We start from the raw sequence: 26840 nt of genomic DNA, 5'->3' as shown, positions 1-26840 counted from the left end.
AGGGGAGGGGGAACTCGGAAAATCAATACACAATGGTCGGTTTGTACAAAAATAAAGGGAGGGGGAGTCCATAAGTTTGAGAATGGTACAGGGCGCATGTTTCTCCCTCCCAACACCTCCCTCCCTCCCTTCCCGTCTATGTCTCTCTCTTTACTATCTAGAAACGTTTTCCAAAAACATGCTGGGAGGGATTTTTCCATTTTAGTGACGGAGGGAAAAATTCTAGACTTCTGAGGGAAAATATGAGGTGGTTTATAATTTGAGCTTTAATTAAACGCCGCTTTTTTTTCGCTTTAGCTATAAATAGTTGATAAAGACAATGGAGGAATCAGCCGTTACCCTGTTGAATTGGTTGAATTCTCTTCGTTAAAAAATATGCTGATTACTGGTTCTAGTTATCCCCATTGTTCTGGAAAGCTCTTGGCGGGGATTGCACATTTTTAGAAGAGTCCATTGCTATCAAATTATAGCTATTATCTGATTCCGTTTAAGCTGTGGTATAAGCTTAGCCTTCGTATGTTATAAGTTATAAGTATTTTCCAATTTTTAGAAAAAAAAAAAAAAATCATGTGAAATCTATTTCTGATTAGACGGTTTCAACCGCTTTGATCAAATCCAAAAAACATTGCTACAGCTTTGTTGAAATCCTTGAAATCTGTTTCCTATAGTTCAATGATGGGGTCATCAATGTTATCATTTTGTCCGAGTACGTTCGCCTCTTCAGACTAGAAGAAATCTAATCATATTTTCAACAACAAAAAGGGGGGAAAACTCGCAGAAATTTTGACGAATACAAAAGGGAAAAATTGATTTTCTTTCTAATGCGTACGGAGAGAAAAACTAATCCTTCTTTGAAATATGGGAGCGAAAGCATAGGAGAAAATAAAAACGAGACTCTTTTCTGAGAGAGGAAAAATTCCCACCCATCTTTTCTTAAAAAGTGAATGTCGCGTGCGAGTGGGTCGTGGTGTTTGATTACTAGTAATCAGTAATATTATTAATAGTTATAGTAGATTAACTAAATTTGTTATTTTGTTCTAAATAAAAAATAAATACAAAACAAGAAGTCGATTTTATTTCAAAGTAGTTGCGTTCGTTCTTTAATATCGTGATATTAATACCTAACTATTTAACAAATAAATAAAAAAAGTGAATTACTTTGTCAGTAAAATTCTTTTTATTAATTTTAATTATTTTAAAAATTAACCATAAAAATTATTCAAATATTCAAATGGATTTGTTAAATTAGTAAACAGAATTTCTTGTAGAATGTTATGTTAACTTCAAATCACGTGTTTATCAACCTTAAATGAAGTGAGTGATCTAATGGTATTTGTTTTACCTTAATTGATAATATCTCTGTAAAATCAATGTAATGTTTTGATTAAAGGAGTTGTATCAGTGGTAATGGTGATGTATTATGTGCATATTGGAGTGTCATTACTCGAGAAATGACAGTTTGGTCTTCATCAATGGGAATGACAAATGGGAGTTTGATCTTGGTGCTGGTAGCATTGTTCCTGGGACTTCTAGACACTTCTCTTCAGCAAGATGAAGATATTCCCCATAACGAGTAAGTAAAAAGACCAATAGTACCTACGTAGGTACAGGTTGGTACATTTTAAATCCAGCCATACCAGAGCTCAAGGAAACACAAAACTAACATTGGAAGTCCTAACCAAACATAAACACCTTTGGTTAGGACTTTATACATTTGGTCCCCGCCCGGGGCGGATTTTATCCTTAACAGATAAGGTTCGTTCTCGAAACGGCTCGCTTTCTCTTATCTTGTCTTCCATCTCTCGTCGTTTTCAGGACGATAAGACCTTAGCAGTTTCAGCTCCCCCTATCAAACCGTATCATTATCACACATCAGATAAGCCACGTCGTATTTTTCATTTCATTGTAATGAGACTAATGAGATAGCCACTTTTCTTCATGTAGATCTCACCCAACACATACGAGGTGAATGGCCTAGTAAACTATGGGAGAGGAAGGATAGGGTGGGGTAATACCTATATAACATGACACAGTCTGCTAAATCTCAATGTACGACAAACATGGAATACAATATGGTAGAACGAGAGGGGGAGAAAATGCCTCTACTACGTACACGCCAGACTAGAAGGAAAGAGATAGAGAGGGTGGGAGGGTAGAAAATTCAACAAAATGGGGTACTAGGCCGGAAGTTCGGGGGTTTAAGGGGAGGGGGAACTCGGAAAATCAATACACAATGGTCGGTTTGTACAAAAATAAAGGGAGGGGGAGTCCATAAGTTTGAGAATGGTACAGGGCGCATGTTTCTCCCTCCCAACACCTCCCTCCCTCCCTTCCCGTCTATGTCTCTCTCTTTACTATCTAGAATCATGAAATTTACCACAATTTATTAAACCAGGAAAAGCATTTTTATGACATTCATGCTTAATACCATTTAAAGTCTTTGTTAACTGTAATGTTTTTTTTTCTTTCTTTCTTTCTTTCTTTCTTCTTCTTCTTCTTCTTCTTCTTCTTCTTCTTTTGAATGGGATATAAATGTTTGTGTATCTGTAGGTATAGGTATCAACTAGTCAGATAATGGAAACCTGTTGAATTTTCTCCGCAGATTACGCAGTTAGAAGAGGATCACACTTGGATAAGCTCGGAGAAATCTCACTTCGGTAATCCGGATGGTGTGTATGATTTCGACAAGATGAATCCGCATGAAGTCACCCGCAAATATCAGAAGCTTAAAGAACAGCGGGATAAACTTCTACTTTCGGGGTCGAGTGTATTGAAACACATCACATACCTTTGGGCGCACTCCATTTGTGAAGGGTACATGTTTACCTTTGCCCATGGGATCCCCTTATTGAAAAAAAACTACTGATTTTAAACATTATATTTTAACTAACAATGTCAAGGTATTGCTTTCAATTCGTGATTCCAGGAAAGAGTGCGTATTCTGGAGGCAGATATTAAAGTTCAGAAGGACGCCCTGAATGAGAAGAACGGTGAAATACAACGCTACAAGAAAACCAAAGACAAATGTCAGATAGATATCAAGAAATTGACAAACCTGGTCACAGACATAGAAGCAGAGCTGAGCAATGTAGAAAAAGAATCGGAAACCATACAGGAAAAGGTAGGAACTATTTTGAATACGAATACTGAAAAATATCTTGAAGAAAAGGTAGGCTTATATTACTTATGTTGAATATGAAGACTAAAAATTATCTTGTAGTTTGTTTCCTCGGTCTATACCTACCTACCTACTACTCATAGGTACTTATTATATATGTTTGTAGACCCTATTTTACGAAATCACCTTGCATTTTGCAAATTTTCTCGTATCTACATAAGTGGTCAAAAGTCGGTGAGGAGAATGTGATGCCGTAACTGGCGAAACCCGGTATGGTAGCAAATAAAATAATATTGTAAAACAAAAAAAGCGATCTGTTTTTCCTTTCACCTATTCACTTATTATATATGTTTGTAGACTATGTAGACCCTATTTTACGAAATCCCCTTGCATTTTGCAAATTTTTTCGTATCTAAGTGGTCAAAAGTCGGTGAGCTATCTAGAAACGTTTTCCAAAAACATGCTGGGAGGGATTTTTCCATTTTAGTGACGGAGGGAAAAATTCTAGACTTCTGAGGGAAAAATATGAGGTGGTTTATAATTTGAGCTTTAATTAAACGCCGCTTTTTTTTCGCTTTAGCTATAAATAGCTGATAAAGACAATGGAGGAATTCTATCTAGAAACGTTTTCCAAAAACATGCTGGGAGGGATTTTTCCATTTTAGTGACGGAGGGAAAAATTCTAGACTTCTGAGGGAAAATATGAGGTGGTTTATAATTTGAGCTTTAATTAAACGCCGCTTTTTTTTCGCTTTAGCTATAAATAGTTGATAAAGACAATGGAGGAATCAGACACTTCTCTTCAGCAAGATGAAGATATTCCCCATAACGAGTAAGTAAAAATTTGGACCGATTGCAATACTTTCATTACTAGTATAGCTCGCTATACTGTAGTAAGTAAAAAGACCAATAGTACCTACGTAAGTACAGTTTGGTACATTTTAAATCCAGCCATACCAGAGCTCAAGGAAACACAAAACTAACATTGGAAGTCCTAACCAAACAAAAACACCTTTGGTTAGGACTTTATATTTGGTTAAGACAATTCAGTTTTATTACGAAGCTTTGAAACATCCTCAAATCCGGGCGTAACTTTGTTCAGAATGTTATTGCATCCTGTGGGATCTAAGACCCCTTTTTCTCACTGAATCGTTAGTAATATGTCTTTGACAAACTCGGAACTTCATTTTCAACTCCAAAACCGCATTGATGTACATTCGAGTATACACTTTGAAACTTGGAAAGTATCTCTTAAAACTATAGCGCATCAATCCCCCCAAAAAACAGTTCGTGTTGAAAAATGACTTCGAACTCTTGACGTGCGCGCGCCTCCCGATACGCTTGATAGAACAGTGAATGAAACCATTTTTGCAAACTGTGACAAGATGTGTCGTTGCTGATTGGTCCGTCCATCGGGAGACTGGACTGTAATGTCTACCACTCACGCTCAGACAGTCTGACAGACCTGGGTCTCGAGCTTTTTCCACCACACACGTTAAGACGGTATGACAGACCTAGGTCTGCGAGACCGCGGTCTGTCAGGCAGTGTGAGATTAAGAAGCGGGTATAAGGAATGTTATCTGTTATTCACGCCTTAGAGTAGAAGTTGCAACTTCTCTGTAACGTTGGCTGAGGTCTTATCTCAACGTTGCAAAAAACTTCAACCTTGATCAAGATTATTTGATCAAATTTGAAGCTCTCAAAGCGCGCCTGCCTTATAAGTTGTAAGCTCTAAGTCGCGGATGAAATTCTGACCTGGGGCGAACTTTATCTTAAACATTCGTTCTCGTTCTCGGAACGACTGGCTAATAAAATTTGAAGCTCTCAAAGCGCTCCTGCCTTATAAGTTGTAAGCTCTAAGTCGCGGATGAAATTCTGACCTGGGGCGAACTTTATCTTGAACATTCGTTCTCGTTCTCGGAACGACTGGCTAATGTTTGTTCTCGGAACGACTGGCTAATGTTTGTTCTCGGAACGACTGGCTTTGTCCTATCCTGTCCTCTCTTTGATTTCGGGACAATGAGGCCTCCGTGTTATAGTTCCCTCTATCAAACCTCTTGGAAAATAAAAAAAATCTTCTTAACCTCAATGCCCCCAAACCTCCTCAAAAAAGTGGATAAAAAATAATGTTTCTTCTGCTCTGTATCCTGTCCTCTCTTTGATTTCGGGACAATGAGGCCTCCGTGTTATAGTTCCCTCTATCAAACCTCTTGGAAAATAAAAAAAATCTTAACCTCAATGCCCCCAAACCTCCTCAAAAAAGTGGATAAAAAATAATGTTTCTTCTGCTCTATCTGCCCATAAATCTAATATTGGTTAAATTGTATGCAATCCCCTTGAACGTAGGTATAACATGTTGATACTTACGGGGTGTTACCCCATAATGAATACCTTATATCCTGTACCGAGGTATAATTTATTTTTATTACTATCGATTTTTATGTATTTATTACTATTATTACGGAGCTCAAATTTGGTTTTTATTTGAGGTCCTTAAATGATCTCATTTCCCCTGAAGTTTGGACCAAACATTGGTAGATAAATGTGGATTCGTAGTTTCGTACATTTTGAAAAAAATGGAGGACTCAAGACCTTACCCTAGTCGGATAAAAAAGATTGAAGAAATTTAACAGGCCTGAGAACATTGCTTGGAAAAAAAAAATCGGCTGCGGCGCAGTGGGAATAAGGTGGAAAATCTTGGAGAAGTAGACTGGAAATTTTGAAAAATTAGACTGGAAAACCGGGAAAAGTCAGGGAATTTTATTTTTCCATTTTGGTAGACACCCTGAAGGAATGAAGAGCATCAAAAATCCCACCTAATAATAATTCTCCCCTCACTTAACTGGAACCTGTCTGGAAGGATTATTTTCAAACTAATTCAAAAATTTCATCATGCCTTCAAATAAAAAGGCCTTTTGAAAACCTGAGATTGAAAAGAATTTAATTCCAAGCATCATTATGATGAGGAATTTTATTTTCTACCATTTCAATTTACACCGGGTCCATTTTTATATCATTTTCTTTTTATCAAGACAAAAACGAAAGAAATAAAAGAAAAGTGAGAGAAAGAGAGTTTGAAGTTTTTGTTCCTCGTTGCATCTCCCTTTCCCTTCCCTCTGGGTGCAGTGACGTATAAACGGGGGGTGTTGTGGGTGCTTCGACACCTCTGCTCCCATGCCCACCCAACCTCTGCCCGACCCCTAAATCCTACCCCCTCCTCCTTCCCCTGGACTTGAAACACCCTGCTAATGTCAAAAATTGTAATGGGGCCATTACCACGAGAACATTTAGTGAATCATTTTTCGGTAGTATTTATATTTTCGCCAACAAGCATTTACGTATCTGTTTACGAAACAAGCCATTCCGTTCCTTCTCCTAGATAGCCATAATTATCACTTTCGGTAGACTTGGAATTATCCGAGAAAAATACAGCTCCTTATAAAGTTGTGCCCAAATGTTGAACAAAATATAAAACAATCCTCCAAACTGAAATGTGTATAATAAAGTTTCAACATCCGCTACTGCCTATCTTCTTCTACTCTTTACCCACTGTCAACCTAAATATCTCTTCCTTTGGGTCGATATAGAGACTCCCTCTTCCTCCCTCCTCTCTCTCTCTCTCTCTCTTTCGCCTTGTCCCGCCACATTCCGATGAATTTTATACCTTTTTGTCGTATTATAAATTTCGCTCTCTCCCTTTCTCTCCCCTTGTTCTTTGCCATTCTCTATCCTTCCCGCCTATAACTTCCTACCCAAATAGCATGTTTGTGCATGTGCAAGCATTTACCCATGTTATTTATCATATTGTACAGGGTGAGAAATATGGGACACGCGAAAAGGGGCGATTAGATTTTCAGTATTATTATTATAGCATTTAGTTTCAGTACCATATAATAATCCTGAGAACGACAATAATACTGCCCTTCTATCTGGGAATAAATTATGTTCCTAAGGCTAGGTGGGTTTGGAATTTTGAACACAGCCGTAAATGACAATTCACTTGGAGTTTACCATTGTTATTATCAGTATTATTTTATTTCAGCAAAACAAGTCACTTATGAGAGCTCTTGGATTAATTATTAGAAGTCTTGTATACGGCTTGTATACTAAGATCGAATTTGATATCTTAGTATACAAGTCGTCTTCAAGAAGTCGACAATCGAAATCCAGGCATTATCTCTTGAAGACATCTAGAAAACGTCTTCAGTGAGTGATAAAAGTCTTAATAATGTCTTAATGAAAATCTAAAGTTCTAATAATGAGTATTTACTCCTTTATTTAACAGAACATCTCTCTATTTTTCAGGGTCAAAAACTGGGCTCTCAAATTTGGAATTGATCTGTGGGAATTCGGGCGACATTTTACAAATGTCAATGAAATACAAAGGGTAAGTTAAAGTGATATAATTAATGGTAACTTAAAGTAATATAATAAATTATCAACGTTTGTATGGTAGATAAAATCATTATGATCCTTGGGTCATCCCTGTAGTCAGAGTCCTTAGGGATGCTGAAACGAAACTAGTCCTCCATGTATATGAGCGCGGTGCGGTGGTAACTAAAGTTATGAAGGCTGGATCAGACCCTGAAAGTCCGTGCATGGAAATTCTTTAGAATAGATTAATTTGCTCTTGGGCTGTTAACGAATGGTAACAGTACTGAGCTAGATTCGTAGAAGCTTAACCCATCCTTTACGGCTGTCTAGCCTCTACACCTAAGCCTCAGATTGGGCGTTTTGTGTGTGACAGTACTGAGCTAGGTATTATTAAAAGTATTATTAGGTGGTCCCGACAAATTTGGTCCGATTTTATGATACGGTATAGTCCGCTGGTATGTAGCTACTAGTATTACCCTACTTTATTATAAAACGCCATCGTCATTCTGTGTATGTAGTTTTATAAAACCATGTAAGTTGATTCTAGTTAATTTTTAAGGTCAATCCGATTTCCGATAACAAGGGTCAGGATTGTTTTTCTATTCAATACATGCTCACGTTTCTGTTATTTTATTTTTATTATTATCATTAACATTATTATTTTAAATATTATCTAATATTTATTTGTGTTGGAGAAATGCTTAACAGCCACCTTCCTGCTCAACAGCAGGTTGCCTCACAGACAAAGGATACCAAATGATTTTGACAAAAATATAGCAAGAGAGGTATTGATAGGGAGAATGCTTGATCAAGTTAGAATATTTTATATTTTAAAGCTCTGAGAACTCAATGAATTAGTTTATAATTCAAATTCGTTTCTGTTTTCATTTCAGAAATATCAAGACCGAGATGCTACTGTGGTTCGGAAAGATGGTCTGGTCCTAATACGAGAGTTGGCAGCGGAAGTGAAGAACATGATTGACATCAAGATTAACACGGTTATGGTAAGTATTGACGCTGGCTCCAGTCAGCTGGACTACCTATGGGCCTCGTGTCATCCAGTCATAATGGTTAATAGAATAGAATAGAATAGAATAGAATAGAATAGAATAGAATAGAATGGTTAATAGTATACCTTGTTTATCCTGCTGGGATAGGACTGGAAAGTCCCTTTAACGCAGTCTAACCAAGGTCTTATATATTTTTCATAGTCTTGTGTCATCCAGTCATAAAGTTGGGTGGTAGAAAATGCCTCAAGCTGGCCACTCACTATCAGGTAAACCTGACAGGTACACATGTCAGGTCTACCTGATTGTGTGTGTGTGTGTGTGTGCTCATCAGGTATCAGGAAGACCTGACAGTGACAGTCGAACCTGTTCAGGCGTACCTGATAGTGAGTGGCTGGCCTCAGATATTGGCATGTCTCCAGGGGGTAAAGTTCCATGTGTTCGAGTATGTCAAAGATGGGATACAAAGATTAAAACTATGTCGAGTGATCTAGAACTCAACAGTTATGTATGTAAATGTATTAGTCGTCCCTGAATTAGTGATGGAACTTGACTTTTAGTAGTTGCCGATTGAAATGGGGATTGGCATACTGAAGCCGATCGGCATACTAAATTGGTACCTACATCTTATTTGTACGAGTTTTCTGATAGACAAGGTTGAGCAAAGAAGTAAACACCACTTTCCACACATAGATGATATGAGCATATCATCAGTGTGTCAGAACTCAAAACATTGGAAAGAGAAACAAACAAGTAGGTAATAATTGTAGCACGTTTATACACCAGCAGACGGCTACGGGAAATTCTTATATTAAAAAAAGTTCATATTGAACTTTGTTTTTCCAAAGGATTTAAAAATAGATTAATGGAGGAAGAAGCATCGGGGAGAATTTCCTGTCTGAAAAGTTTTCTTATAAGTTGTGAGAGACTGAGGAGAACTACTTAGCATATCTGCTATCTAGAATAAAGAGTGATATATTGACGTTCGGTACGAGTATGTTTTCCAACAAAATCAACATATTGCTCTTTTCAGTTTCAATTTATTTTCAAATAAAGGGTGTCTTCGTACAACATGGATTCATCATTACTACTTTTGATACCTACAAAAGATGTCCGTCCAAACTAATAAGCTATAAATCGCATTAGCTCGAGATTGGTTGGTTAATACTAACTGTTGAGACACCTTTTAAAATGAAGGAAATATCTCATATCACTGATCGTCTTCCATATTAGTTTCTGTTTCTACCTTTTTACCTTAACTTAAGTATTTATGGCTCTAGCGATATGTGATACTAATTAGTAACTTGCGTATAGGACTGTATATTTTCTTAACCAGTTTTGTACATCCAAAGATTGGTCTGTTCCTCATTTAGCATAATTAATAAAACCTTTCTCATTTTCACAGCGAATTCTGGAGTCAGCAGAGCAGGCTGCATTGTCCCAGAAGTCAGACTCTAGCTCTAATGTGAAGTATTTGGACAGTCGCAAGCTATTGCACATTCCTATCCATGAGAAGCCGACCTCAGCCAATGAAATGTACTTCCAAGTGAATAGACACTTCGACCAGTGTGCTGTCAATACGAGCTACAGCTCTGTGTTACTGCCGGAAGCTTTGGCCAAAGATCCAGGTAAACAAGATTTTGAGGGGAAACACAGGATTCTCGGGGTTCTGCATTTCCTGATCACTCCAAAAAATAAATCTCTAAGATAATGTAACACAGATTTTTTTTCCATGTTTTATGTCTTAATCATCAATTGTTTATTTATAAGTCCTGCTGAATGGTGATCAAGAGTTCTTAATAAATTACATACCCATTACTTAAATTTACATACACATACCCATTACATTGGTTTTTTTCTAAGCCACTGACCTGTTAGGTACCTCTATGGTTTAATTTTATTACTTCTGATTTTGCTTTCTTTCGATTGCATACAAATCGAGTATGGCTTATAAAAGAGATATTTTTTCTATTTTGTCATCACCTTTCGGCTATAGACAAAGCCACTACAATAGCAAAATTAACAATAAATAGAGTATCTATGTAACTGATTTAACAATATTGATATTTTCAGACGAACAAATTCTGAACGCTATAAAATGGTCGGAACACTTGGATCCTGTCTTCCTGAACAATTACGAAACCGACCCGTCACTATCCTGGCAGTATTTCGGCAGCACTCTAGGCTTCCTACGCAGATACCCAGGTAAGACCAGATTACCAGAAACTAATAGTGAGATTTTCGAGACCTATAGGACGTGACGTCATAATATAACTATAGACAGTGGCGTACACCTATGTATAAGCTTTTGGGGGCCCCGGAAGGTTTTGGTCAATAGATTGTGGGGTGTGAATGCTCCAAATATAGGGATTTAGGGCCCCTGAATGCGGGCGGGGCGATATACATACGCTAGTGCCCAAATCTGAACCATCGTGTTTTGTTTTGAACATTTTTGAATAGGACCAAAGCTGAACGAGCCTTTTCTTAGGTCAGAGGTTTGATCCAAAGTTGGAAGTTGGGTCATATTTTTATGCGTGTTTTATTTGCTGTTCAAACCAAGGCTGACCAAGTATCCTCTATTTTCAGCTATGAAGTGGCCTGTAGACGGCGTTCCTCCCCAAGATCTTCACGACTTCCGATCGAGTGCTTGGTTTGTAGAGGCCGCTACAAGTCCCAAAGATATTGTCATTTTACTCGACGCTTCAAGCACTTTGTCTACGAAGCACAGAAATCTAGCTCGCGCTACCATCAATGTTATTCTGGATACTCTAGGTTCCAATGATTTTGTCAATATCTTTACGTTCTCGGATGTCACTGTGGAACTGGTACCCTGTTACAGGTAATGTAATACGTTTTGAAGATGATCTAAAACTTTTCTTTCTTAAGAATAAAAAATAATACCGACTCTCTTCAATTACCTAGTTACTCTTTAATAATTTGTACCTACCACCTACTACTAAACTCCTTATCCCCTCACAAGATAGTAGACACAAGTGAACCTGCCGTGCAGGTGGCCAAAAATGTATTGGGAAAATACAATCTAATGGCATTGAATTACCTCGGACACTGAAAGTAAAGTATGTATCCTATCCTGAGGTGCTTGGTACCCACTCATTACTTCTTCTCGGATGAATGTAAGAAAATGCTGCATTCCGGTGTAACAGATTCGATTTTAAAAAAAGATCTTTTTTTTACTCAACTTGTATACCTGATAAAATGGGTACCAAATCAAATATTTCCTAATGGCCCTGTTCTCTATTTGTGCAGGGAAATGTTGGTGCAAGCAACGGATGAGAACAAGAGGACGCTGAAAGCTGCCCTGGCTAATGTGAAAGGGGACAATGTTGCCAACTTCACCGGGGCTCTAGCCACTGCCTTTGAAATACTCCATAAGGTTTGTTGAAAGTCCTTTGTGTCCAATATTTAAAGCTATTGTGTCCCAAAAAAAGTTCAAATGGCCAATAAAAAATGGCCTTCATCTATCAAAAAAGTAAAATAATAAGTTGGCCCCTGTCTTTTAATTTTCATAAATTCAGATAACGTCACTGTTTCCAAACCAAGTATGAAAAGAACTTGAATACTTGATTAAGTGTAAACTTTAATAATGGTTTTTTTACGATTCATGGTTTTTTTACTCTCAGTATACTGTTTGAATCGCCCAGTGCGCCAGGCCAATTTCCAGTAACATTTACAAATTTTCAAGTAATTCAACTGAGTTAATCTCATTTAAGACAGATTGCCGCCCATTTAATTTTCATTTTCGTACGCATTTTCTCATATTTCAGTATAATAGAACAAATCAAGGATGCCAATGCAACCAAGCCATCATGTTGGTGTCCAGTGGACCACCTAGTGCTTTCAAAGAAGTGTTCAAACATTACAACTGGCCACATATGCCTGTGCGGTTGTTTTCGTATCTGATAGGCAAGAGTTCCAATTATGCCGAGATGAAGCAGATGGCTTGCTCGAACAAAGGTAATTTTATTTCAGTCCTATCTTGTTTATTTACGCCTACGTCCAGAAAAAGGAAGTCTTATCGCCCCGAAATCTAAAAGAGAAGGAGGACAGGATAGGAGAAAGCCAGCCGTTCGAAGAGCTAATCTTACTTGTATTGGATAAAGTTCCCCTGGGTGAAAATCCAACCTTAGTGCTTTCAAGGAAGGCGCGCTACCCTCCAAGCTAACTAGGCGAAGCTGTAACTCGAGAAAATATTAAGTTTAATAAGACATTGTCATTGGACTTTAGATCTGGACAAATGCGTAGGACTTTGGATCTGGAGGTTGGCGGTTCAAGTCATAAAATTTATCTAGATGTAATATTTTTTTATTATTATTATTATTATTATTATTATTATTATTATTATTATTATTATTATTATTATTATTATTTTTTATTTATTTTTTTTATTATTATTTTTTTTTTTCATTGTAGGCTATTTCGAGTTCATCAAGAATACGGACCGACTGCGAATGAAAGTGTTCAACTATGTGCTCGTGATGGCAAGACCCCTGATTATGTACCAGACAGAACATCCGCTGTATTGGTCCTCTGTATATCCGGGCGGGAAGACCAACACATTACTCGCGTCAGATGTAAAGGAAGGAAAACTGATGGTGTCTGTCAGCACGCCTGTCTTCGACAAGAGAAATTATACGGTAAGCAAAAATCATGATATAACCTATTTGTGGTAAAGCTTAGAGCCTCTTCACAATTTTAGTGGATATCACAACATCCTACATACTAGACTCCGTACACAGGAATTTCGTCCGAAATGACCCCAAGTTCAATGTAATGTAATCCTTTACTATTTCTATAATTTTTCTTTTTACACTGGTTAATGCAGTAGGTACATATTGTCCTCACGAGGTTAAGTGAACCCTGTATTCTAAGCACGGAGCTGAAAAAAACTTTGACTTTGCCGGGAATCGAACCCGGTGTGCAAAATTTGTGTTCATGGTTTACATTTTGTGTTTGCAGACCCGGGCAGCTAATCTTCTCGGTGTAGCAGCTGTCGATGTTCCTATTCAGCAAATACAGAAGTTGGTGCCCCAATATAAACTGGGCCCTAATGGATATTCCTTTGTGGTCAATAATAATGGTCGAATCATTTATCACCCGGACTTCCGACCTTTGGTGAGTTGATACCTACATGAATTCCCTATTTGATAAAACCACTATCTTGGTGGCGTAGTGGCCAAGACCCTCGCTTGATAATCAGGAGGGTGTCAGTTCAATCATAGCCTAGGTATGGGACTTTATCTTGTATCCTTAGTATTGTTTGAGGGTTTGATCACAAATAATAACAGTACCATGGTAGTCCACTGCCGCAGTAGAGGGACTCTTTAGTCTAGACCTCTAGAATTTAGATCAGTCTTTACGGTCGTACGCTCTAGTTCGCAAAACAACTCGCTTGATACTAATCAAATGAGACTAACCTGTGTAATAAAACATTTTCTTTGTTTCTCTGTTCTTGGAATTTCACACGCAGTTGGACAAGAATACGGTAAGTTCTCACTTTTTTTTTTATCTTCACCTTACTTTTTTAAAGAGTGACAACGCCACGGTTTTACTTTCCATTCGACGACAAGTCATCCGTCTCGTCACACCTCACCTAATTCGATTGGGTCAGGGAAAGCACGCGGTTTCCCTGATCGCCACACATCCGATACCAACCGTGTGCAACGTTGTTTAACTTTAGTAATCCATTGGAACTGATGCGTTTAACGTGCTGTCGCCGCTGGGCAACAATTTTATTTTTAATGGCACTTTCTTATTTCTTTTTGTTACAGTATGTAGAAAGGTTAAAGCCAAACTACAACAATGTGGACTTGAGTGAGGTGGAAATTGTGGATTCTGAAGTTTATCCTAGGGACAACAACTCTCTCCTTCTAGATGTAAGCTGTTATCAAACAATGACTTGTAACTTGTAAGATAAGATCAGAAATTCTTCGTCACATCTAGAAATTTGTAAAAGAATTTGTATGAATGCCGTGTAAATATTTAAGTATGCAATATGCAACATAGAAGGAATTAGTGGAGATGCCTGATTTACTCTCGCTACAGAAATCTCTTTTTACTTTCTATTACTGTTATGTATAGGAAACTTGTACAAGGCAACAAGAAAGTATTGCAATCAGTCCCAATTTTTCAATCGACTAAAATTTTCCATGGTCAGTTGTTTTTAGTGCCAAAACACGGTCTGTTTTTATTTAGAAATCTGATAATTCTAGGTATTTTCATCAAAATAATAATAATAAAAAGTAGGGAAGAAGAAACATATTCCCAGATGTTCAATACAATTTCATATGTTGCAGCTTCGACACGATATGATTGATCAGAAGGAGGGAGAGACGGAATTCAAGGTGAAACTTCACTACGATGAGATGCGACGAGTGACTTCACGCAGACATCGGTACTTTTATCATCCGATAGAGGGCACCCCCTACTCGTTAGGTTTGGCGCTGCCCGATGGGTATGGATTGTACGAGGTCCTGAAGGAAGAGGAAATCAAACTGAGCGCCGTAAATGGTGAGTACTAGTTGGGGTTCGATGCCCACCATTGACAAAAAAGGTCTGATTATTGGTTATGTTTATATTAGACATCCTATGTACATATTGACATTTTATTGCTTACCGTTATATGTTTATGGATGATATGTACTTGATTGTATCCATAAACATATAACGGTAAGCAATAATGTTAAAAAGAAAAAAAAGTATGGCTAGGGGACGTTAAACAGAGAGTCTGGCTGTGGGACTATAAACAGGGAGGAGAACGGCTAAGCCTAACCAGCCTAGCTAGCTGGCAGTTTTTCAAAGGATTCTCTCTGCTTTTAAAGAACAAGTACAAGTCTTCACGATGGTTGACTGCGGTTCAGCACGAACCAATGAAACACGGCTAGAGACCATCACCCTGGTGTATGGCAGATACACAAAGTTGAAAGTAGGTACCCAGTAAGGACTAGGTATGCACTTACCCTTTTACCCGAGTACAAACTGACACTTTTCCTGTGTTTCTTCCTTCCCCTCTCACGCTCTCTATTGTTCAGGCAAGGATATTCAATGTTTGGAGTCACCCTATCGTTCATAGCTACTCGGAGTGGACTGATCCGATGGAAAGAGCATGTGGGGTCCGTCCCTGGTTCAGGAGCGTAAGTTGGGAATAAGTTCAAGTAATTTAAGTTGTATAGTTAACGGGTTAACGTGTATATTCTTTTCGGGAATTTAATAGTGGAAATAGGGAAATGGAACAATGTCAGGCAATATTCCATTTCCCCTATTTCCACCATTAGAACCATTGAATTTCCGAAATGAAAATGCGACTTTATTTAGATCGGAGAGTCCCATCACACCAACAGTATAAAAGGACCCTCGGTGATGTGGTGGTCAAGGCATTCGCTTGGTAAACAGGAGGGCGCCCCAGCCGAAGCATAGAATTTTATCCTCATTTATTAGAGAATTTGACCACATAATAATGGAGCTCTTAGGGTTATGTCAGGGGTCGTTTATGGGTCGCGAGCTACTCAGATGACTAAGAGTCCTTTGGCGAGTTACCTTTTAGTATGGGAATCAAAAATTTACGTCGTAAGAGTTGCTCTCAACTTGTGCGACTGTCCGCGAGCTGCGACTGTCCGCGAGGTACCTTTCACTCAACAGTCTATTATTATCATCTTTTGCAGAGAATTCGCCGAGCAGAATCGTCGCGCTATGGATGCGATCTGGTTCAAGCGAGCTGTAGATCAACATAATATCGAGCCTGATAGTTTCGTCTTCTCAGTGCCCCATAATTCGGGGCCCCGTGGTGAAAAGCCCCTGGTTACTGCATCCCACGCTGTGTTTATTGAGGATAAGGGTCATCGAGCCCCTGCTATGGTGGTGGGCCTTCAGTTCCAACATTCGGCCCTGGCGTCTCATTTCATCAACATCACGTCGGCTGTAAGTTGAAACTTTGATTTCTTTTTTTATAGAGGGTTTGATAGAGAGAACTGTAACTGCTAAGGTCTTATCGTTAACATTGACATTTAATTTACTTTACACTCACGTAAAACGGAGTTTTCCTACCCTTTTGCTTCAGACTAAATCTGTGTCTACATTTAGTCGAAGAGGTGAATCTATTTTGTCGAGGTAATGTACGGTATCAGTGGACGGGTTCGACTAGCCGTGTGGACACAGCCTAATAAAATCAGTAGGCACTAAGTCTTCTTAGGACAAAATCAATACTCCAGTTTTTCTCACTGTATTTGAATAGGTATCATAGGTACCAATGAGTGTCTTAGCGTTCATTGACTCAGCTATCCACTAAATTAAAGAATCGACATCTTTTCCTTCCTGCAGTGTACAGCTGGGCCCGGATGTAAGAAGACCTGTGCTTCAGACGATTTGGATTGTTATGTGTTGGATAACAACGGATTTATCATCCTGTCGGAAAAGTATGAACAGACGGGCCTGTTCTTCGGGCAGGCAGATGGCACTATTATGGACTCCCTGGTCCAGGATGGAATTTACAAGCGAGTTCCCATGTATGATAACCAGGGCGTGTGTGAAGATAGCAAAGCCAATGATAGTGATTCCGCTCGACTTCTGAAGGTAAGGTTTATTTTATTAGTATTATTATTTTTCAAGAGGTTTGATAGAAGAAACTGCAACTCCTGAGGTCTTATCGTCCCGAAGAGAGACGAAAGACAGGATAGGAGAAAGCCAGCCGTTCCGAGAACGAACATTATCCGTTCAGGATAAAATCCGCCCTGGGCGGGAATGGAACCCGCGACCTAGCTCTTACAAAGCAGACGCGCTACCAACGAAGCTATCTTAAGGTAAGAGTTAGTCAAAAGTTGAAAAAAATCCTGTTTTGGTAGCAGGAGGACGCAGGTTCAATTCCAAAGAGAAAGACCAAAGAGATGATAGAGATGTGTAAAGAGTGAGTGATTTATTATAAAGAACTACTTTTCAGTGGACTACTCAGTCAATGGATCAGGTCCTAACTCCCTATACCTATAGGGAGGTGAAGAGTATGTCACTTAGTTCAGTCAGCAGTCCACTGAAAAGGGTAGTAAGGGTAGTTTTTTTTTTTTTTTTTTTTTTTTTTTTAATCCCCCCCTTTTTTACTTCGTAAGGGTTTTTTTTTTTTTTTTTTTTTTTTTTTTTTTTTAACTCACTCACTCTTTACATCTGATTCCAAGGACAAAATTGTGGGACATAATATACTTGAAATAAAAAGTATAACATATCAAAACCTTAATCTTATATTATAAAATCATAATGTCATATGTCTAAGTATAGAATGTCATATGTTATTTGAATTCAATTTTCCATGGACACTCATCGCTGTGTTGAAAGCCTAGAGGTTTTGTAATTATTTGAATGCTGTCTGACAAATTGCAGCCCTGGGAGCCGATCTATTGGATAATCCAATGCCTCTTGTCTCATACATTCTGGCTGATTACAAACCTACAGATTATAGCTACTGAGGGATTCGCGCAGCAGGATATCGATAGTAAGTTTCAATGCTAATCGCTTTCTAAACATGAGTACTCGAGTTCAATCCCCGACGAGTTATTTATTTTTTGCTTCGTCACTGTACTTATTAAAACTGCCAAGATTTTTTTAGTGACGGAGTTTTACTTTCCATTCGGTTTCGGTGATAATCGTCCTTCTAATGCCGGATATTGTGTAGGTGTTTTTATATTAACCTCACCCAGCCTGAGTGGGACCGGGAAAAGCCAGCAGCACGCGATTGCCTAGGTGGTCACCCATTCAGATACCAACCACGCGCAACGTTGCTTCACTGATCCATTGGGACCTTGGCCTTGGACATTCAATTATGGTTGACTGCGGTTCAGCACGAACCAATGAAACACGGCTAGAGACCATCACCCTGGTGTATGGCAGATACACAAAGTTTTTTTTTTCTGACATCACCATATGAGTGTTAATATTAGCAAATAATAACTGCTTCTGTTCTTGTTCATTCCACGCTCTCACTACCATAGTAACTGACTACTTCAGGGGGAGCAACTGGAAAGTTAATCCTGACTGGTAAGTAAACGAAGTGTTCAAAGTTTCGAATAGTAGTTATGTTCGTTGTTTCTTAGTCAAGGGCAAAGAAAACTCGTAGCTACTTTCGTAACTTAACGGGCGTCAGACAGTTGATACCCGGATATCACAACTTCTTATCTAGAAATTGAATTCAGGTTTCATTCAAAATTTTTACCCAAATTCATGTTTCCTCTATTGTCTCCAGTGTTCTCTTTTTGGGCACCTCTTTTTGGGGGGACTTGGGGGCGTTGCGGGGCCCTCTCAGCCTCGTGAGGAAAATGGGTAGCTGTGTATTTTCTACAACCTAAAAGTAAAAATAACATAACACAGAACAAATTCACATGTAGAACGTTCTATTGTTTCAGGGTGTACTGTGAGTACAACTATGCAGATGATCATAACTTCCAGTCTCCTGAAGAACAGGTCTTGCATTTTCTGGCGAGATCCATACAACCAGGATGGAAATGGATGTCCCTCCGACCCAGATCTCCTCAGGAAAATTCTAGTAAGTCAATGGTGTGGCGAGAGATTTTCAAAAATTATATTCAGTAGTGGCGTGGCGTGAAGGCCCTTTCCTACTTGTCGTTCGAAAAAAAATCGTGTCCTGTCCAAGTGGCAACACCCATTTAAATTATATTGCCTACAAGGACATTCAGTAGTGTGAAGGTCACTTGTCGTTCAGAAAAAAATCATCTCGTGCCTAAGTGGGAACACTCTAATATAAATTACATTCCCTACTAGGACATTTGGCTTCGTTCGGAAAAAAAATCGTGTCGTGTGTAGTGGGAACACTCTCATTTAAATTACATTGCTTACAGTTGAATAATCACCAAAGTGTCTAAAGCACATCCGTAGAGATATTTAGATACTCTTAGTTAAAGATTTTCCTCTTTGTTTCAGTGCATTCCTATCCAAAGAAGCTGGAACGACATTCTCACTTCTGTAAGTAATTTGTACCTACAGTTTTACACCTACTAAAAAATGCATTTTTACTTTCTATTACTACAGTATAGCGAGCTATACTAGTAATGAAAGTATTGTTTTACCAGGACCTCCGGTCTGACATACAAGCCTAGTTTGCTGAGGCTGCTGATCTACGGAGGCAAAATAAATAAAATAATTAAATCATAATACCTAATCTTCTTCTTCTTCTCTACTTTTTTTTCGCCCTTTCCCGTGAACAAACGGGGTCGGTGTTTTTCGTCAGCCTCTCAATCAGCCCTAACTAGGGTGATTGCTTTAGGCTACAAATTTTACGAGTGGATGCCCTTCGCACTCAACCTTTGGTATTTCTTTAGCAAGGAAAATCCAGACTAAGCTGGTCTACTCCATGTTTAACGTTCCCCAGCCAGACTAAAATAAATTATAATAACGAGCGTTCATTCTAATTTCAGGTGACAAATCTTTGGTGCAGTCGTTAGTGTTTGATGCAATGGTCACTGAAGGTTTGGAACATCCTAGTGCAGCGTATTTGAAAGGAGACAAGCAGTAAGTAATGAAACCAGGTCTGAATCAAACCAGGCTCGCATGTCACATAAATAATTGCACTTTTAGGGAGATTTTAGTCAGCTGTACCTATGGAGAATGGGAGATGGATACAGAATAACTTGAAGAAAGAAAGAAAGAAAGAAAAAAATCAACTGATTGATTTCATACTGTGTCTCAGAGCAGTACGTTAAATATATTCAAATTGTATCTCTCTTAATAACTAATGCCAACAATTGGCTTTTTCTGAAAGACTGTTTAAGATTCTTAATTATTTAATCTAATGCTACCTAGCAAGGAACTGTGATCATTGTCTTTTACTAATATTGAGGGGCCTATAACATCAATAGAGAGTTAGATAATTATCTCGGGGTAAAATAGTTTCTCAAATGTTTGGGGTGTTTTAACAAAGAGAGTGGCGGTGGTCAAGATGCTCACCTGGTAATCAGGAGGGTGTGGGTTCAATCCTAGCCCAGATATGGAATTTTATCTTCGTCATGTACCTATTTGGGCGTTTTAGCAATATTTTGGGTATATTGTTAGATGACCAAGATTTCAAAATAGCTGATGACAATTTTTCTCTTGTTTTTGCTAGCTGCACATAAGCACAAGTGCACACTTATGATTTCTCTTGCATTAATTCACTGTGATTTCTACATCCACCTTTCAATTTCATGCACTATTTGATGTTCTATTTAAATGAATATCCACTAATATTTTCATCATATTGTTATTATAAAGCCCAATTGCGACGCTTATGGCACTTCTGCACAGGTAATGTATACTCTCTGTCCTGGGGAACTTGTGTATATTAGATCGAGCTGTATATTCCCAGGTAACTTTCGGCATAGGGCTGAAAAGCCCCTTTACTTTTGAGTATATTGAGAAAGTATGGTAGGTACCTATTTCCTTACCTCTTACTATTCCTCATTATACCTTTATCAGTACCCAAGCTTTTACGGTAATGTAATATCTACCGTTTATATTAAATTGACTGTCGGATTTCGGATTTACACATTGTCATACGTACCTATGTAAGTAGACACCCCAGTAAAATGTATTTTGGTTCATGGTATTGTTCTAGTCTAAATCTGACCAATAGAGTACTCATTAATTAATGATGTAAGTACAGTATAAAATCTACGAGTAACTACAGATTATTTATCGTAAGTATCATTGAGTATCTTTACTATTATACCTACTTGCACATACAGCCGTAAGTACTTACACCTTCCCTTAGGTTGTCTCCTATGTTGGTAACAAGTATTCTGTGGATCCTTAGTATATCTACTAGTAAGTATTTACATCTTGACCTAATTTTATAAACAGAGGAAACAATAATTTCTATTTTTTTCTGTGGGTACCTAGAACAATCATTCCATTTTAGAATTATCTCTTTTAGAAGGAAGGGTTCTAAAGAAGGAACAAAAGAGAACTTCTCTTTTGCTGCCTAAGGTTTTGGTGTACGAGTATGGTGAAGAACCCCCTCCCTGGACGCAGCTCAATTTTTTGTCGATGGTGGGATTCGAACCCGGGACCTTCTGCATGGCAAGCAAGCGCGTTACCACTGGACCAACCGTGCCCCAGTATACTCGGATTATGATCAGAATTACGATACAGATCAGTCCCTTCCAGACAGTGATATGAAAAAGCTAACAGCACGGCTAGATGGTCACTTGGTCTTCTTACAGCCGACACGGCTAGATGCTTCAGTGATCCGTTGGGAAATTGTACATTCAACGATTTTAACGTGCTATTGCCGGTGTTAGTTTTTTAATTCTACTATTAAAGATTATGTTCTTCTGTTCGACTTAATATCCCATGTTCTATTTCACAGCTCCAGTATACTCAGATTATGATCAGAATTACGATACAGATCAGTCCTTTCCAGAGAGTGATATGGATGGTGACGGAGATGAGTCTATGGACCTAGAGGCTGCCATGGATGAAACCATGTCTGAGGTAATGTGGGAAAAAAACGGTGAAGCTGAGAGCTTCTTCACAATTTTGATGGGCCCCCTTTAATTATTTTATATGTTTCCTTCTTTGGTAATGCCACTGGTCGAGACTCGATTAAAGTCCTCACGAGGCTGAGTGCACCCCGGACTCCAAACACAAAAAACTCTGACCCCGCCGGGAATCGAACCCGAGACCTCCAGAGTGCAAGCCCAGTGTGATTTTCACTCGGCCACGAAGGTTGTTTTATCAGCAAAAATATTTCGTAGCAATGAAACAACTGCTATATTGGGCGCTTGTGGTTTGTGTCGTAGCATGCCCATCCCGTAATATGCCTCTCATCAGATGGGCGAGAAGAGACACACAATACTTTCCATTTAGGTGCTGGGTCAATACGAGGACACCAGAAAGTAAGTAACCCGTTGAAATATTTGCAATCGATAAATGAGTAACAATTTTTGTCCATGGTGGGATTCGAACCTATATCTCCTATTTAAAACTACCTATGTCTCGATTCCACAGGTAACGAAATCTCAACCGATCGACCCCCCTCCTATTGCGGACAACGAAACCCCTCCTCCCCCCACCATTACCTCCACTTCCCCTCCCACCAAAACCACCAAGACCTCCCCACCCCGTCTCCACGCTAGGACATGCCAGAAGAGAGCCGATCTGTTTATATTGCAACCGGGCAGACTTAACAACAGCGGACTCTTCAACCCGTTGAAAGGGAAACTGACGAATTGTCACGTGACTGGATGCGAACGGTAAGTAATGTAGATTGTCATAAGGCCTTCACCTGCCTTGGTGGTGTAGTGGTCAAAACTCTCGCCTGGTAAACAGGAGGGCGTGGGTTCAAGCACAGCCGAGGTATGGAATTTTATCCTCGAAATAATTTGATAATTTGACCACAATAATAGTAGTAGCCTACTGCTGGAGTAATTAACATAGGTGACTCTAAAACCGGTCTTAAATTATCGACTGAAGTGTTATCTAAAACTTTTGGCACCCGCTGGGCGCTAGGTAGCACCACAAAATAGTTATTAAAAATGAACCGAGGTTCGTTATGCCCAAGGAACGGCCATTCACCCTAGCCTACTGCTGGAGTAATTAACATAGGTGACGCTAAAACCGGTCTTAAATTATCGACTGAAGTGTTATCTAAAACTTTTGAGGACGCAGCTTTTGGTGTATGGTAAAAAATTGAATCGCCATTGAATGTTCAAACTCATCCCTAATGGGTCAATATTTAGGCTTTTTGATATTGCGCTTTCGCAAAAGTCAACATTAATTCATAGACCCTCACCGAAGCGAATACAATAGTCCGTCCACTGTACCTTTTTTTATTACTATCGTAATAATAAAGGAAGGACGGACTAAAAAGGACTTTTCAGTCCTATGCGAGTACTATAAATAAGCGCGAAGCACTATTATTGCACCGAAGCGAATACAATAGTCCGTCCACTGTACCTTTTTTTATTACTATCGTAATAATAAAGGAAGGACGGACTAAAAAGGACTTTTTAGTCCTATGCGAGTACTATAAATAAGCGCGAAGCACTATTATTACAATTATTATTCTTGTTTATAGACCATTCAGCGTCCAGAAGATTCCTCACAGTAACCTCATTCTCCTCGTAGTAGATACCCTGTGTCCATGTGGTAGCAAAGCTCTCAGTATAGAAGCTCAACCTGTTCCTGATGATGGGTGCAAACTTAGCGAAACTCATCACATGTATAGAAGGAAGCCTAACAAGTGTGTCAACTATCATCCAGAGGTAAATTTCATTTTATAATCCTATCTGAAAACCTAAAGCTTGAATTATATTCCTGCCTCGGTGGTGTAGTGATCAAGACGCTCGCCTGGTAAACAGGAGGGCGTGGGTTCAATCCCAGCCAAGGTATGGAATTTTATACTCAAAATAATTTGAGAATTTGACCACAATAATAGTAGTAGCCTACTGTAGCTATTCGGTTGTCCTCGTGAGGCTGAGTGCATCTCGTATTCCAAACACGGAGCCGATAAAACTTCGACTCTTCCAAGAATCGAACTCAGGACCTCCGATGTGCAAGTCTATGATTGAACCAGTCTTGTCAACCACTGCATTACTGAAACTATCATTTTGTTGATATATCCGCACATTTTCATTCATTTATTTCTAGGAGATCGAGATTAAGCAATGTGGTTCAGGATCCCGATTTCACCTCAGCTTTCCTCTCCTCCTAGCGATTCTATACAGGACCTTGATTCCGTAAAATGAACAACAGAAATAAAACTAGACAATAAACTAAAAAAATACATCATTGACTGTGATTCATATCTGTAGATCAACACACACCAAGAAACATGAATATACAAATTGAAGATCATGTGCTTCATGTAAAATTGTGCTTCAGGTACTGGCTTCAATTCCTCGCCCCATTTCCCCCCTCGAGTTCCTAGCTCAAACAGAAAGCAATACCAGATAACTTTATGCTCATTGAAGGGTTGGGTGGCAGAGATTGCCTCAGGTAATAATCCCACCCATTGATTGAATTCTAATAGGGAGTATATTATTATCAATATCAACGTTTTTGCATATTTTTCATCCCATTAGACGGTTTCCCAAAAGTTGAAGATGGATTTTCATTTTCAGCTGTTTACTTTTCAAACAAGCTTTGTATTAAGGTCCTGATTTCCTGAATATGGTTTTGTTGAAAAGCGTGTGCATTCTATCGGACCTTGATAATAATGTAGGTAGATATTGGATTTGGGTATTGCAACGTTTAGAAATTTTCTAGGCTCAGAAAATAATTAAATAGATAAATCCGGACTTCTGTTAGACATAGCTGCTGAATAATTTTTAGTAAACCGTCAAAAAATTGCTATTGGTTGTATTGTAATAAATTCTTTCATTTATATAGTTTTCAAGAATTTTTAAAGTTGTACATACCATTGTTTTTTTTTCTGAATCAATACATATTAAATTTCTTTTCGTCATTTTGAAAATCAATATTCTAGCTTAATAGTGCCATAATATTGTTAATTTAAGTACCTACTACCTAACAAGGTTTTGATCCAAAGGTTGAAATACTTGAAATCATGTTCTCTTGGTTAAAACAAAAGGACAGCCTATGAAAACACCCAGGGTTCTTGGTGTCTTATTTAACATGTTACACCATTACTTCAGAGTGATTCAGCTCCTACGAGCAATAATATCGCTCTTGATATCAATCTAGATTCTAGATCTAGAACGTCATGAAGTTTTACCTTTGAAATAACCATATTAAACTTTGTAAATACCTACCTCAAAATCAATAGGAAAATCGAAACTATAATTTTAGGTCTTATTTAACATGTTACACCATTACTTCAGAGTGATTCAGCTCCTACGAGCAATAATATCGCTCTTGATATCAATCTAGATTCTAGAACGTCATGAAGTTTTACCTTTGAAATAACCATATTAAACCTTGTAGATACCTACCTCAAAATTAATAGGAAAATCGAAACTATAATTTTAGGTAGGTAGGTACTTTAACAACTAATAGATACTCTTTATTCACATATATTTTAGAAATTCATATGTGTGGGAAAACCTTTTTCTGTCTTGAAATCCTAATTTCTCCTCTTTATTAAATCTCTCTTTTCTTAAATGAAGATTAAATAGCAATGTAATTTGAAACTTTGTTTTTTGTTATCACACTACAATGGTACACATATCTCTCTTTCTTATTTGTTGACATTTTTACTATTCAAATTTATAATATTTGTATTATAGTTATCATCTATTCATATCCCAAATACATTACGTATCAAAATCTACTTTCAAATTCCTTATTTTTAGCACTGTTAAAAAAAAGTCCCTCGAATTTCGAAAACATCATTTAACGATAGACAAAGTTACATCTGATATATTTTAATGTATTTCAGAGCGTACGAAGAATTTCAAAAAGATATCTTACATTATTATTCAAGCGAATATTTTCGTTATTTAATAGAATAGGTACTAAGAACTATACAACCACATTTATTTTGTATGTTGTAAATAAATATAGGTAGTTAATAGATAAGAAATTATGAAGGAACCGTTGGTTTAGATTAATATAATTAGATAAGGTTCGTAAATTGTAAAGATGTTAGGTGTAATGAAAAGAAAACAAGATTATTACAATTTACGCAAGAATGTATTCGAAAAAAGAGAAAAATAGGATCATTTAATTGTAAGTGGGTATTTAATTTTATTGTAATAAAATAATATACCGTAAAGTTCTAGTTAAATTAATTATTGTTCTAGGTATTTTCTTTGTTTTGTTTGTCTTTATTGAGAAAGTTTTATAGGACGATTTTTTAGTCAGTTTCATGCTTAAAAGTATTACTTACTAGACCATTGGATATTTTATTTAATTAAACCTTACATTTTAATAGGTATTTCTGATAAAGGGTCATCATATTTTGACTGCGTTAACCGACGTTTTACTCAATTGGTTTGTAAATTTGTCTCGTGAAATTCACTACAAATAAAACAACGGATTGTTCAACTACCTACTTTAAGTGATCAACAATGGAATATTCTACTATTTTCCCTGTTGAGTTAATTATTTATCATCTATCGTACAAGATAAAACTTAGTAATTATCTTTTCGACTAAGATTGAAAAAGTCAATTTCTTACCTTAGGTAATTGATGAAATGCATGCCTACTTTGCCAATAGTAAAGGAGGAACGATCGAAAAGCGACCAAGGTATGATGATTGAATCCCCACCCTCCCTTCCTAAGATTACCAAAAAAAAATAATGCCTAGCATAATATTATTTTATTTTCAGCTGTTAGTACGTTTTAATATTTCCCTCTTGATTCATATCCATGTAAATTTTATTCAAAT

At 37.9% G+C, this 26840-nt stretch overlaps 1 protein-coding gene across 2 annotated transcripts; it reads left to right on the top strand.

Annotated features, from left to right (window-relative positions):
* Positions 1-632: 632 nt before the first annotated feature.
* On the top strand, positions 633-21500 carry LOC103507125 (voltage-dependent calcium channel subunit alpha-2/delta-4). Of its 2 annotated transcripts, XM_017443190.2 has the most exons (18): positions 633-1573; positions 7424-7505; positions 8386-8496; positions 9905-10127; positions 10573-10704; positions 11086-11338; positions 11767-11893; positions 12285-12474; positions 12931-13154; positions 13477-13632; positions 13988-14002; positions 14289-14393; positions 14814-15027; positions 18489-18534; positions 18900-19039; positions 19435-19476; positions 19929-20022; positions 20761-21499. In XM_017443190.2, exons 1-18 carry the CDS (start codon positions 1452-1454, stop codon positions 20795-20797), a joined length of 2313 nt encoding a protein of 770 aa, XP_017298679.1. In that variant the 5' UTR covers positions 633-1451; the 3' UTR covers positions 20798-21499. The 2 variants fall into 2 exon arrangements, with proteins under 2 accessions (XP_017298679.1, XP_017298680.1); XM_017443191.2 differs by lacking the exon at positions 13988-14002 and having other exon boundaries at positions 20761-21500.
* Positions 21501-26840: the final 5340 nt, after the last annotated feature.

Source organism: Diaphorina citri, unplaced genomic scaffold, assembly GCF_000475195.1.
Source record: "Diaphorina citri unplaced genomic scaffold, Diaci psyllid genome assembly version 1.1 scaffold290, whole genome shotgun sequence".
NCBI classification, from domain to species: Eukaryota; Metazoa; Arthropoda; class Insecta; order Hemiptera; family Psyllidae; genus Diaphorina; species Diaphorina citri.
Note: the sequence above shows the minus strand (reverse complement) of the source record. Positions and strands in the feature narration are given on the sequence as shown.